The following is a 14,195-nucleotide window of genomic DNA, read 5'->3' as shown; positions in this document are numbered from 1 at the left end:
CAGTTTTCTACAGGAGCAGACATGCATCCATTCATGTAATTTAATCCTTTTCCCAATAAATGTAAGGCTTTTATTGTGTTAAAGTCTCACTTCAAAATCAAACAGATTTCAAAATAGAATAATTTGTGAAATTTTGTAAAAAAAAATAAAAATCTGTTTGTGGCTGTTGAAAAAGTAGCAGAAGGACAATATTTAGTCGTATGGGTCCATGACTTCATTCAGTTGTGAGGCACTGATGTGTTTGTAGTGCAACAGCTCTCTGCAGTCTGGTGAGGCAGGCCCAGCAGAACCTCTGTCTGCACTTTGTGCAAATCATCATGTTACAACCACCGTTTTTCTGCAACACAAACACAACAACATACGTTTTAGCAAAGGCAGCTGTCTTAAAAAGTCTGAAGTTTACATTTTAAATAAAGATGAAGTCACACCTCTATCCTGCAGAAGCAGTGTGGACAGTGTTTGCTGTTGACAGTGATCCAGTCCTCACTCAGACGCTCCTCCATAGTGTTGAACAAACCACTGCGGCCGTACCTGCTCACCAGGAGCCGCTTCCTCCGCTTACTGCCACTGGCATAGTCTTCCCTTAAAGCCTGGATCCCTTCTGAGACACAGACAAGCACACACACACACGGTTACACAAATATCAGAGCCTAAGAAACACATATGTGTTTACACAATCTGAACATTCAAACCAGGAATCGGACTGTCATTAAAGGTAAATGAAAGGTTGTCACAATGGGCCTGTTATACAGCTCTATCAGGGTGTTTACAAGGAAAGAAACTTGTTGAGATTAAAAAATGTTTTCAAGAGTCTCTTGAAAGGCCAGGACATTCTTGAAAAAGTTATTTCTTTCCTGGTTAAATAAAACATTTCAGGTTTTCTTTGACTATGTGTGACTTAAAAAAAATAGGATGAAAATAAAATGATGATTTCTTTTTAAGAGATCTATAGTTTGTTATAACTCTTCATTTATGACAGCTGAAAGAGACCTGCTCATCATGAGCAACTATTCTGCTGATTGGCTTATTAACTGATCGATTTTTTAAATGTTTATTTGTAAGGGACTGAAAGAAGACTCAATTCTGATAGAAATAAGGTTATGTCGGGGGTTACTGACTCATCCTGTCACACTTTTTAATGAATATTAACTCTTTGATTCAGACATTTTTCCAACAAATGAAAGCCACAACCATGTTGTTATGTCTTTTCTATTACTTACAATGAAAACAAATTACCTGATTGACAGGTAAGTTTTAAGGATTTATGATTGAAAGACAAAATACAAACAGGTGTTCTACAGACACACACAGGTATGCTTGTGTACCTTCTGACTGTGGCAGGCGTGAATTAAGCTGCTGTGGTTTTTTAATCTGTTTCTCTGTGTTCTTCTTCGGCCCGCAGTAGTCTGTTCCATGGTAGGTCTTTCTGCAGGTGACACAGAAGGCAAAGCTGCAAACAGAGCACATCGCAGCCGTGCTGGATTTATCCAGAATGACGGCTGCAGCGCAGGTACGCCGAGGACAGTACGTCACATCTAAGAGGAGGACGGAGATGAGGGTTACTTTTTTTATGTTTCTCTTACTATGTGATGAAATGTTCTTCTGGTCAGTTTCCTAAATGTCTTTATTAGTATTGTTTTCACAGTTAGCTTCAAGATAAGTGCTAAAAAAATGAAACAAAATAAACCCATTTTGAAACAGATTTATTAAATTTCAAAGAACTAACTTGTTTTAAACAGCAGTCAGTTTTTTTTAAAGGTTTGATAGGACAGTGGATGGAGTAGGAAACAGGGGATAGAGAGTAGGGGAATGACGTGTGGGAAAGGAGCCACAGGCCAGACTTGAACCTGGGACTGGGCCGATGTACCCTAGACATTTTAATGAGTATTGTTATGTTTACATTGTATAACTGTCTGTATGTTGCTGTGTTGTTTTGAATGATATTTATGTACAAGCTGCTAATAAAACAGCTTCCACTAGTGGGAGTCATTTCAGTAACAGCCTTCAATACATGCTCAGTTTAATGAAACATGAGGGGAACAAACCAGACATGGAGTCCAGAGTCTTCTGCAGCAGGAGACGATCGTAGCGGCTGAACAGCTCCTCCCCGACCAAACTCTTCACCTACCAACATGTGAAAGTATTAAAAACATATCAAAAGAGAGTTTTAATGAATTTAACTTCATTTCAAGTGGTTTATTTTGGCTACAAGTGTAAGTGTGTGTTTTGTTATTATAGCAGGAGATATTCATATGGAGCAGAGATATTGGTATCTGTGTAACTGCAGCAGTGTGAGTGACAGAAAACTGTGTTTCTGGACAGACATAAATAGAGATACAATCACCATTTCCCCAGCAGAGTTCACTGATCAAGTTTTTTTTTTATAAAGCAAAACTTCAGGAAAGTTCTAGTGTAGTTATTACATTACATTTTAAAGGATTATATTCAAGTATTTATTTTAATTCATACAGCTAAGTGACTTTACATAGTAAAATAATATATGCAAATATAGCTTGGAAAATAAGATTCATTGTTATGGATGAATATCCCAACACTAAGAATGCTTAAACCACCTTCAGCTCAAGTAACTGCAACTTGTGCAGGTGTAGTTGTGCGGGTACCTGTGCAGGTGTAGGGGTTGCAGGACAGTCTGCATTAGGACAGGTGACACCCTCGACGTTCCCCTCCGTTATCTGGAGCTTGCAGAACTCGCCGAGACAGCCCCGGCAGAAGATGTGGTCACACTCGAGCAGCTGAACACACTCTGAACCGAGCCAGCCGACGAAACATATGTCACAGTCAAAGACGGTGGTGGAAAACTCTTTCTGTTTCTGGGTGGCGTTGTAGATCAAGAGCTGGGACAGGAGGGCTTGTGATGGAGTCAGGGAGAGACCAGAGGGGGTTTGTCCAGTTTGATCCAGTGGGTGTGGAGAGCTAGAAGAGGGAAATGATGAGGCTGAAGAATCCCCATTAAAGATGTCTTCCTGGTTACTTTGATCAGACTGAGAAAATGGAAGATGCTCTGAGACCGACTTAAATTCTGAGTTTTCAGATGTCTGGTCAGCCTCCCTGTCATCAGAGGAATCTTTATCAGAATCAGTTAAAGTGTTTTGGATCAGAGGCTCCTCATTAGAGTCTGAGTTTAGATCAGTCTGCCTGACTTTGCTGTGGTGTGATGTTGAGTTATTCTGTCCTGATTCCTCAGCTACCTGAGAATCTTTGCTGCTCTCGTCTAATGTTGAAGGATTTTGACTTTCAGCAAAGTTCCCTGTTGGATGCTCAGCTCTGGAGGATGTTGCAGAGAGGTCCTGTGCGATGCTTTGCTCGTGTGATGGAAGCTCCAGCAGAGAGTGGACGTCCAGGAACTTGAGTGCATCCTCTTTAAGGAACTGTATCCAGGTGAAGAGCACCGCAGCGCCCCCAGTGGCCTGATAGAGATCGACGAGCTGAGCAGTCAGTGCAGAGAGCTGTGGAAAAAGAAACAATATAATATTAAATGAACCTCAGAAACTGGCTCTGTCTTTGTACACCATGGTAGTACATTTAACAGATAGTGACTTGGCATTACCTGTTTGTGTGTCAGCCAGCTGCAGGTGAGGGAGAAAGAGGGAGGGGAGGACGATGGGTAGTCCTCAGGGAGCTCAAAGGTCAGGCACAGAGGAGGGAGGAATGATATCTCATACTGCCTCAGCGTTTCACCTGAGAAGTAAACAAACCAGATAATGTTACACATTTAAAGGGAATTATACGAAGAGAATCTGATTTGGACAACCAGATGTGGACAATGAACTCTTCATGACAAACATTTTTTTCTTCTACAACAGAGTGCAATATTAAAGCCCAATTTTTAATCAGTTACATGTGTTTGACAGTCATAGTTAGTCAAGTAGTTATTTTGCAGATCTATCTTTGAGTTCTCAAAAATCCATCCAGGCCCTAATACACCTTTTCCTTGAAATGAAGATAAAGATAAAGATAAAGATAAAGATAAACTTTATTGATCCCCCATGGGGGAAATGTTTTCGTTACAACAGCTCAAGAAAACAGGAAGCAGGAATATAATTATTAAAAATAACAAGAAGTTAAAAATCAAACATATGTACATCAGTTAAATAAAGGGAGAAAAAATACAGTAATAGAATAATACCAAGAGAGAGATCTGATCTCACAATAATTGTATTTGTGCTAGAAGTAAAGGAATTATTAGTTCACGTAAAAACAGCACATTCTGAAAGATGTTTTTTTCTTTCTTCTTCTTCTTCTGTTTCAAGAATAAAGTACACTCATGATCATTAAATAAGTTAAAACTACATCTGGCTAAACAATGAAATGTTGCTTTAGACTTCTGCTCACAATTTACAAACTCATTTTGAATTAAATAATGAATGAGTCAGAGGGGATTTTTTTTAACTTTTGATAGGCCTACTTAAATTAAGCTACAGCTAAAGTTAATAGGCTACTACCTAATTGTTGTAAGCCTCAAACTTGTGTAATAGATGGGACCTATATGACTTTGAGTACCTTACATCTTCCACCACCAAACCAAACTACCGGTGTAGTAACCTGTTTTCCCCGAGTGGGTTTATATACCTTCTTGAAGAACCACTGTGAAGCCTGCCGTCAGCTCGACAGACACTCGGATTTCTCCGGCAAACTTCGTCTCATCCCGGAAGAATTCATCCGAGTCAAAGATACTGTGGAGAGCGAGCAGTTCATCCTCCTGTTGCTCTCTGTCCGCAGTCATACCGTCCAGTCAAGACAGTAACTCACTTCTTCTTCTCCTCGTATTGTTGGTAAAACAATTTAAGCTTCTTTTTTTTAAGAGTTGAATTTCTTTGAGGCTTCAACTGTACAGTAGGTTGAGTCAAGCCTGTTCGCATGCCTGCTCCTGGTGTGGCTGCCCTTCCCTCTGTTGACTCATCTGTTATTATTCAATAGCTAAAGGTAAACAAAAGGCATGTGCCTTCTGCTTCACAACCTATTAGCCAACAACAATTCCCCCAGAAATATTTCACATAGATTGTTTTAAATATAAGTTTGAGACAGAAAGAGCAAAAATATATCCAATATTGATCAACTTTCAACATTATATCCTCCCTTCATGATGTAGAACTGGTTGAACTTGCATTTAATGATCAGGAGCACAACACATACCGCAAGTAGCCTACTTAATATAATCCAAAATACACTGGCACTGGTTTTCTTTGAAAGCTTTTATGTTTCCTCAGGGCGGTGCATCAAGTCAGGTAATTATAGTTTAAACACGACAGTAAAGTGCGAGTGTTTAGAAAGTGTTATGTCATCCTGCTTAATAAGAGATATGTCTTGTGCCAAGGTAACACTGTTTGGTATTAAAATAGAAACTCAAAGCCACAAAAATAAGCTGTGTAGAAAACTTTGAGTCACGCTCTGAATCAGTTGACTCACATGAACATAATCTTAACAACTAGCCTTATTGTGTGTGTACTGCTATTAAACAATCATGCTGTCATCTCTGTCATGATTTGGTCTTATGTAGTTTGTATTTTCAGTTCAATTGTATGTCGTTTGTCGGTGTTGTATGTTGTTTCCCGTGTCCTATGCCAGACCTCTGCTTACCTGTGTTTCAAGTATTTTTCCTGTGTTTTTTGACTTCTAGTTTTTGGCTTTTGAAGTAAGTTTTTGTTTTTGCCTTTGGCCTTTTTGTTTATTAAATATATTTAGTTAATTCTGCACGTGGGTCCAGTTCCTTGTTTTTCCCCTGAACGTAACAATCTCCAGCTGAACTCCAGCTTATAAATGCATTAATGACATTTAGATCAGAAGGTTTATAAGGTAAACTCAAGGTTTACTACAAGCTTTTCTTGGGCTTTCAACTACATCTTTGTCAAAGTCGTCATCATCAACTTGAAACATGACAACTGAGTATTTGGGGAAATAAAGTCGGTTGTTTCTGGCTTTTTTTTTTGTCTGACTTCTGTTCCCAGATTCAACAAATAAATTGTTGATAGAGACCTTTAAGATGTGGTAAAAAAGTTAAATTGCTAAGGTATAATAAAAGTCAGGTGCAAATATCATGTGTTTGCTCCCCACACATTCAGTTTGGGTTTAGATTTCTGTTGTTGCAAAATCTCTGTCAACAGCACATTTCAGAATAGACATGACATTAGTATAACAATAGTATATTAAAGAGTGCAGACCTACTGACAAAGAGTAATCATTGTGGCACATAATACTGTCATCATACAGGTATAAAATATATAACTTTAGTACTGAGCATCACAAAGGATGTGTTAGTATATAAGGTAGATAAAGTTGTACTTAAGCTGTTATTAAAAGTGCAAAGTTATAGTGTCCATCAGTTGTGGCTGTAGTTTTCCTTCAGGTTGATTTGGACCTCAGCCTTGCTTAACAGCTCAGGATGTCTTTGGGATTTCAACTCCACAACCAGCGGCCTGGGGACTGCTTTTGGTTTCAAGACGGCAGTCAAGGGCCTGGGTCCTCCTTGGGATTTAAACACAACACTCCTCTGAATGCCATCAGCAGATGCTGGATTGAGAGAGACAGACAGACAAAGTATTTAAATGCTCTGGATATTGTACTTCAATTTTTGTCCAATATTTGACTTAATCCAATAGATATCAGCGATTCAAAACACTATGACCAAGTTGCACATTATTTATTTGATATTTCTGCTCTGAGCTTTGGTGCTCCTGGGGTACGGTTTGGTGGCTGGTGTTGTTTTGGTTTGCTGGGTTGTTACTGAGCTGCCCTGATTCCCACCTGACTCTCGGCTACACTCCTGCTTGTGTCGTTGGTCCCATGCTTTCACTTTGCAGTTCCTGGAGCAGTAGAAGACCTTGTGGCAGAGGCTGCAGGCGGTCAGCTTCACGGACACAGAGCGGCCGCAGTGATAGCAGAACTTAAATTCTGGATTCCTATGAAACACACGTTTAGTTGGAAACAGTCACCTGGAAGATTTGCTTTTCAGATTTCCTCATCTCAGATTTTCAGTTCTTCTGAATTACATATTTTTCAACACTTTGATTCTGAGTTTAAAGTTTAAATGACATGGTGCCTTACATGAATGAGAGTGTATGTGTGTATGTACCTGTGTTTTTCCTTTATGGGTGATAGATTTTCACAGTTGCGAGCGGTCCCATTCGTGGAAATAACACTTGCCCCTGTGTGCAGAAACCTGCCTGTTACTTTAATACCGTACACACACACACACACACACACACACACACACACACACACACACACACACACACACACACACACACACACACACACACACACACACACACACACCTGTACAGTCACACACTTTATGAAACCAAACAGGTGTAACCTTCAGAAAACACAAACGTTGTACTGACTTTTCAACTTGAGTGTTTGTTCTCGCTCTGAAATCTCACGCTGCCTCTGGCAAGCACTTTGTCTAAGCAGATCTCCTATCATGCTCAGCAGCCGGCGCCGTGCTTTGAATGTTTCCCTCTCCCGCATGTTCAGAGCGTGGAATGGAGTGTGGGCAATACGCAAGTCCTAGATTATGAAATGAAACATACAGCCATCTATTAAGATCTTAATCATTTTAACAACACACACATTTATTGCAAGGCTTCTCCACTAAACCCAATGCAGCTGTTTTATTACTGGGAAGTGAGTGTTTTTAAAAGTGGTGTGTTACCTGGTTGAAGGAGTAGTGTGCATAGTCCACTGCATTTCCCACAACTCTGCCCACCTTCACTTGCATCAAGATGTCAGCGCCCCCCTTAAATAATATATCCAACTATATCAAAGACAGACACACACACACACACATGATTCTTGCTTTTTTTTTTTAACTGACTCAAAGCAAGAGATTTTTTCTTTCTCCAGAGATACAAGTACAGATGCATCCTGCATTTTTATTCTTTTATTTTGAACACTAATGTTGATGTATTGAAATATGAAGTCAAGTTTTAGAATGACTTTAAATATGAATTTTGATCTAGGTGTTCCACATTCTCAATGAACAAGTTGCCTAGACAAAACTAAGAGCTCCAAACGTATGTTAATCTTTAACTATAAAATGTAAATATATACATTAGGCCTTTAGAATAAATATTTAACTAGCAACAGTTGCATCTTTTACAAGGCTTTCTGTCTGTGTATGTGTGCTTGTGTGTGTACCAGCTTGGCTCTGTTGCCACCTAAGTGGTAGTTAAAGTTGAGGAGCGCACAGAGGGCGCTGCCCACCCTGCGGCCGAGAAGTAGGTTGGGATTTGCTCCACCTTTCAACAGCTCCTCCACTACCTGAGTGGGGGAAAGGAAAAAGGTTAAGGACAAAGTGAGGTTTGTATGTGTGTGTGTGTGTGTGTGTGTGTGTGTGTGTGTGTGTGTGTTACCAGGTCATTTCCAGATGCTATAGCTAAAGAGAGAGGTGAGTGTCCACTCCAGAGGAGATCTGTGCTGGCTCCATGGGCGAGCAGGAGGGCAACTATTTTACTGGCATTCTGCGTCAAAAAAAAAGTCATTTATACAAACCACTGATTCTGACATCAGTGATGGTGTTTGTATTGCATGTGCATCTACAGTATGTACTGACCCTGTAGTCACTTTCTCTCTGGCAGGCCACGTGCAGGGCTGTTCTGCCTCCACCTTTTAGAAGGTTCTCGTTGGTGCTCAGCGGTTTGTCATCCTTCATTGAAAAGAAAAAAGTCTGTGTGGGACTGAAACTCTTCTTTTACAAGTTTCAGCTACCAACTTAACAGCTGTGACTCAAGACTTGAAAAATCTTCAAATACAAACACACACAAACCTTATCTGGTCCATAGATCTCATCTTTGTCAGCTGCTTGTGCGTCTGGGTCAGCGACCGCATGGAGGAGCAACTCTGTGATCTTGGGACCTGCTGGACCTGGCAGCGCTACAGCTACATGAAGTGGGTAAAGGCCTTTCCTCTATAAAAAAAAGATGAGAATTTAAGAGGGCATTTACAAGTAATGGAAATTAAGGATTCAGGGTTTGAAGAATGGTTTTTATTTTTGGTTTGATTTAAGATGTCATTCAATCCCACTGGCTGAAAAATATGTATCTCTCTCCCACAACAAATATGAAACTTAAACACACAATTATTTCAAAAAGAGGCTTGATGAAGATGATGAGAAAAGTACAGAATGATACAGAATAAGAAAAAAAAAAGTATTCTGCCTCATCTGGGAGGGGAACGTCTGTGCGAGCTCCACATAGCAGCAGTCTCCTGACGGCCTCAGTGTCAGACGCCATAATGGCTAAAAAGAGGACAGGCATGGGAACCCTGCACGCATTGGGGTCAGCTCCCCGTTCCAATAGGAGCTTCAGGGTGTTCAAACGAACTCGGTTCCTGGTCAGACAGACACATAGCACATCAGATGTAAAAACCAAAATCATGTCATTCAGAAAAGATCAAACCGTACGGATAACAGAGTGGGAAACAGAACTGACTGAATTTTCCTTGGCGCCCTTTTGCATACAACATCCTGTGTCTCAGAGTGCTGAGGGATCCCGATAGGACTCAGTGGCTCTGTTGAGAGCTTTAATACCTGAACTCTTCCTGCTGCCTCAACTTGACATTGCTTCCATTGCTGGCTGCTTTGCGTGCCCTCACTTCCTCTCTCTTCAATCTCCTTTACATCGTCTTCATGAATGTTTCTCACTCTCTGCTCCAAATGTTCCTCGACGTCCTCAACACCTTCTGTTTCTCTACTCTCACCAACCTCAGAATCTTCCCCGTCCTTATTTCTCTCCCAGATTTCTCTTTCAATTCCTTTGACCTCGCTTTCGTAAATTCCTCTTCTCAGATCACATCTGCTCTGATTCCCTCTTTGCACGTCCTCTTCTGTTCCCTTGCTCTCTTCTTTATGAAGATCTTTAGTGTCTGCAGGGGTCGCAGGCTCATTCAACTCAGGCATGAGCTCGGGGTCGTTGGGTATGTTACGGCTGTGATGTAGAGACACAAACAAAAAGCTCAAATTGACACATGAGTTTACATCAGCTGGTGAAACAATTACAACTCTATTCTGAGAAGAAAACTGTCTTTAAATTCAATATTTTCAAGATAATTTCCAGTGATTTGATTTAGTCTCAATCCAAAACAGAGGAAAAAGTTAGCTAAGAGGTTACGCAGAAAGAAGCTGAAGTTCATTTTTCAATTAGTCCATTGAAAGAAAATTCTTCACCAATTTTTTTGATAATCAATAAATCATTCAAGTCATTTTCACACCAAAATGTGAAACATTTCAGGTTCATGCTTCCTAAATGAATGGATTCATTTTCTTCTATATTAGTAAAGAAAGATATTTTGGGTTTTTCAATAATGGAGCAAATTAATCTGTTGGTTGTGACTTCTCAGTTTGTTGACTTAAAGATTCATCATTAAAACACCCTGTAGTATCATTAATGATGAGGTATATAAAAGTTAGTTTCAGCACTAATGATCATTATGTTTAAATGTGATATCAACTGTATTCCTACTGTTCAGAGAGGTGACTCTGGTTGGTTTCATTGTTCAGGGTTGTGCCAGTGGTCTGAGGTCTGTTGTTAATCCTGACTGTATTTGTAGTGAAGTCCACTTGGCTGATCTTAGGACCGCTCCCACATGCAGAAAAAGACCTGACAGACTAAAGACACATGACAATAAATGTAGTTTTATGTTTTATCCATGAGAACTATTGATAAAGGTGATTGAAAGAGGTCAAAATGCTCCAGCAACACTTGTAGTAAGAAGATCAACTTTATTAACAATTTAGACCGACGCTTTTCGGCTCGTGGCCTTCATGACCCTGATGAAGGCCACGAGCCGAAACGCGATCTTCTTACTGCAAGTGTTGCTGGAGCATTTTGACCTCTTCTAAGCCTTTCACTCTTCATGCACCTTGTCAGTTGGTGAAGATTGTGCCAGAAAATCCTCTTTTTCTACAGGTGATTGAAACAAATGAAAACTACATTGAGTAGAGTCTTACTTGTGTTGCTTTAGGGGGTTTAGCAAAGGGGGTATGCATTGACTGGAAAGGATAGTAGAGGACGTGGCACACAGCCAGGGCCGACATGCCTTCACAATTCAACTTGTCAATGTCAGCACCCATATCCAGCAACAGGTGGATCACATTATTATGGCAGTTAACCTGACAGGCACAAGAAAGAAAAAGGAGAAAAACGTAAAGCTAATCAAAAAATATTTTTTCTTATTTCTTCAGTTGATCGCTGTTTTAATTACATTTATCAACAGGTTTAAATTGTATAAGAGTGACAAAAAAACACAAGAATAACTGTATTGATAAACTACTGTAAAAAAACAAAACAATGTAAAGGCATCTCACTGTGGCAGCGATCAGTGCCGTGTGCCCCTGTGAATCTGCTACATCGGGATGCACCAATCCCGTCTGGAGGATCTGCAGCACAGCTTGTAGATCCCCTCTGGAGGCCTGCTGGATCAACGACTTTGAGCTCGCTTCCAGATGCCCTTTAGGACCAAAACTTTCTCTGTTCAAAGAGAGAACAGCTGCCACATCCCAGTCCACATTTTTGGCCTGCAGTCTAAGAGACACACACACACACACACACACACACACAATCTTTTTTGAAGACATGCTACATCAGCTTCCTTGTAGTCTTTGTGTCTTTTTCCTTTTGGTCAATACTGGAGTGAGTACAATGTGTTTTGGTGAACCTACTCCCTTAAAACGTTTTGAAATGGATGTCTGACCTGTGTTTGTGTATGTGAACCTGCATGCGAGTCTGTAAGGGCAGAGTGGAGAGTGGGTCTCGTTTATAGCCTTGGTGTGGGTAGGCCTCGGGTTCCCACAGTTCGCCGTAAAAGTGTTCATCCAACTCTCTTCTTCTGCCAGGGGGCAACGGCAAGTGGTCGCCATCTGTTGAGTAAATCTCAATTTCTGGGGGAAGGATAAAACTCTCCTCTGGCAGACGATCTTTTTCATTTTCGACCTGGAGAGGACGGAGTATTCATGAACGGTTTCTAGTTATGTCGCAAGTTGTTACAGTTGTTGATTATGGTATAATTTACCTTACCTTACAGTCTGTCTTTGCTTCTGTTTGTGGATAACTAGGAGGCTGGAAATGAGAAGAGAGGTCAGTTATGAATAAGATTTTGATTTATTATTTTAAAGGTGTACAAAATAATATCGGCTCTATTTCCCGACACAATGTTTTATTGAAAAGTGTTGTAAATACAGTATGTATACAAAGGAGTTTAAAAACTGACAGTATTTAGTGGAGAGAAAAATAAATTAATGAGAATTTAGAATTATACAACAAAGATAAAGATTCAGCATCTCATGGAGATTGTTTGGGGCAATCATGTAATGAGAGATTCAAAAGTATTTCTTCTAAATATATGAATAAAAAAGGAAGAGCCTTGCATACTTATTCACCTGTGATTAAGACAGTTCTCAGCATTTACCTTAGTGAGAGAATCTGTGTTGAAGTCTCGGTCCAGGAAGGTGGCATATCCAGAAACGACCTTCAGGCTAAAACCATCTTCTACTGGATTACACATCTTAAAAAGTCGCTCCCCGATCCACAGACCCACATCCTCACAACCGTCTGGATCACTAACCACACCTGGACCAAACTTTTGGTCTGCATGGTACAAACCCTGAGAGGAGGGGGAGAGATGTTATTTACTGTTAAGATTAAGATTAAGATTTACTTTTTATTGATCCTAACAAGGGGGAATTTCAGTTTTTACACTCTGTAAGTCATGCAACACACACATAGGCTGAAGTATACACACATGCACAAACAGGATCCTATGGACATGCACTAATGGAGAGATGTCAGAGTGACGGGGCTTCCCACAGCGGGCGCTCCTGAGCTGATTTTAGTGCCTTGCTCAAGGGCGCCTCAGCAGTGCTCAGGAAGTGATCTGGCACCTCTCCAGCTACCAGACCAACTTCCATATTTGGTCCGCACCGGGACTTGGACACAGCGACCCTCCGGTTCCCAACCCAAGTCCCTACAGACTGAGCTACTCCCGCCCATTGTCATGAATAATAACAGCAAGTAATCCATCTAAATGCCTGTGAAACATCTTTCTTTACCCGAAAGGTGGCTCCATCAGGAAACATTTGTCGTCCGTATCCTTCTTTCCTGTTCAGGTAAAACTTGCCAGTGAACTTGTGCCCTGTGGGCCAGCAGTACAGTCCATCACCATGCTTGTAGTCTTTGTAGAAAAAGCCCTCGTAGAACTACACAAAGCAGCAGACAACAGACAGTCAGGGATATCAAATAGTGACTGGTAAAAGTTTGTTTTCATGGATGTTACTGCCATTCACACAAAACTGTAATAACAGCCTCACTATCTTTGTTTATTTTAGCAACAATTAAGCTTACCCCACAAAATTAAAAAGACTATTACAACATCTTTGACTTGATTCTGTTCTTACCTCTCCATTTACCCAGGTGTACCTTCCTTTGCCGTGTTTCAATCCATTCACAAATTCTCCCTCATATCTGGATCCGTCGAGCCACTCCTGAACCCCGGGTCCCTGTAGTCTCTCCTCCCGGCTTTGTTCGCCTCTGTGCCCGCTGCTTTGTCTCGCTGACCCCGCCGGCTCCTTACCTTCTGCGGCTGATACACCTTCACAGGTCGACAGCATTTCAACCGGGTGGGTATAGCCTCTCTAAATAACTCACATGAATCAACTTAAGAAGAGTTACTGCTACACAAACAAATAGATAAGTTACTCAAAGGATAAAACTTTAGCTGTCTTAAGTCAGATTTAAGTTCTCACTTTTTCCTGCGAGTGCCAGTTGTCATGACAACGGTTGAATCATGTACGGGTGGGGTTGACTTTACGCATGCGCAATCATGTAGGCTCTATCTGAAGTGTAAAAAGTTCTAATCAAATGTTAATCTACTGAACAAAAAATGAAAAAATAAGTGAATTGTAGAATTGTAGAAAAATAATAAGCGTTGTATTTTCTTTAAATTCGGTCAATTAAATCAGCAAAAACTTGGCAATCAATACATAAAAACGTTATTTAAATAAATGGGGTACGGGTGGAGTTGACTTTACGCATGCGCAATGTATAACTGAAGTGTAAAAACTTCTTATCATCAAATGTTAATCTAGTAAATTATATGTTTATACCTCGATTAAATAAGAGTTGTATTTTTCATATTCGGCAAATTAAAGCAGCATAAACTTGGCACTCAAAACATAAAAACAA

The 14,195-nt window shown here is 40.4% G+C and overlaps 2 protein-coding genes across 2 annotated transcripts; both read right to left on the bottom strand.

The window, feature by feature from the left end:
* Positions 1-62: 62 nt before the first annotated feature.
* On the bottom strand, positions 63-5,126 carry LOC132970996 (E3 ubiquitin-protein ligase RNF14-like). Its single transcript, XM_061034535.1, has 7 exons — positions 4,591-5,126; positions 3,569-3,699; positions 2,622-3,467; positions 2,046-2,124; positions 1,326-1,535; positions 429-601; positions 63-337 (listed from the first exon to the last, which is right to left on the bottom strand). The coding sequence occupies exons 1-7, from the start codon at positions 4,742-4,744 to the stop codon at positions 215-217; spliced, it is 1,716 nt and encodes a 571-aa protein (XP_060890518.1). The 5' UTR covers positions 4,745-5,126; the 3' UTR covers positions 63-214.
* Positions 5,127-5,277: 151 nt separating this feature from the next.
* Positions 5,278-13,621, bottom strand: ankmy1 (ankyrin repeat and MYND domain containing 1). Its single transcript, XM_061034819.1, has 18 exons — positions 13,409-13,621; positions 13,064-13,210; positions 12,424-12,618; positions 11,710-11,948; positions 11,324-11,540; positions 10,967-11,128; positions 10,479-10,624; positions 9,450-9,944; positions 9,150-9,348; positions 8,786-8,926; positions 8,573-8,665; positions 8,373-8,480; positions 8,158-8,280; positions 7,673-7,774; positions 7,362-7,527; positions 7,091-7,163; positions 6,763-6,917; positions 5,278-6,528 (listed from the first exon to the last, which is right to left on the bottom strand). The coding sequence occupies exons 1-18, from the start codon at positions 13,619-13,621 to the stop codon at positions 6,338-6,340; spliced, it is 3,165 nt and encodes a 1,054-aa protein (XP_060890802.1). The 3' UTR covers positions 5,278-6,337.
* Positions 13,622-14,195: the final 574 nt, after the last annotated feature.

This window comes from Labrus mixtus, chromosome 3 (genome assembly GCF_963584025.1).
Source record: "Labrus mixtus chromosome 3, fLabMix1.1, whole genome shotgun sequence".
Classification (NCBI taxonomy): Eukaryota; Metazoa; Chordata; class Actinopteri; order Labriformes; family Labridae; genus Labrus; species Labrus mixtus.
Note: the sequence above shows the minus strand (reverse complement) of the source record. Positions and strands in the feature narration are given on the sequence as shown.

What these genes read in the sequence shown, in the direction of transcription:
- LOC132970996 (XM_061034535.1), bottom strand. Translation starts at nt 4,744, where the DNA reads ATGACTGCGGACAGAGAGCAACAGGAGGATGAACTGCTCGCTCTCCAC. An exon ending in GCTGGCTGACACACAAACAG is followed by an intron (nt 3,468 to 3,568) that starts GTAATGCCAAGT and finishes CTTTTTCCACAG; the next exon opens with CTCTCTGCACTGACTGCTCA. An exon ending in GACTCTGGACTCCATGTCTG is followed by an intron (nt 1,536 to 2,045) that starts GTTTGTTCCCCT and finishes TCCTCCTCTTAG; the next exon opens with ATGTGACGTACTGTCCTCGG.
- ankmy1 (XM_061034819.1), bottom strand. Translation starts at nt 13,621, where the DNA reads ATGCTGTCGACCTGTGAAGGTGTATCAGCCGCAGAAGGTAAGGAGCCG. An exon ending in CAGAGTCACCTCTCTGAACA is followed by an intron (nt 9,945 to 10,478) that starts GTAGGAATACAG and finishes TCTACATCACAG; the next exon opens with CCGTAACATACCCAACGACC. An exon ending in AGAGAGAAAGTGACTACAGG is followed by an intron (nt 8,481 to 8,572) that starts GTCAGTACATAC and finishes TTTTTGACGCAG; the next exon opens with AATGCCAGTAAAATAGTTGC.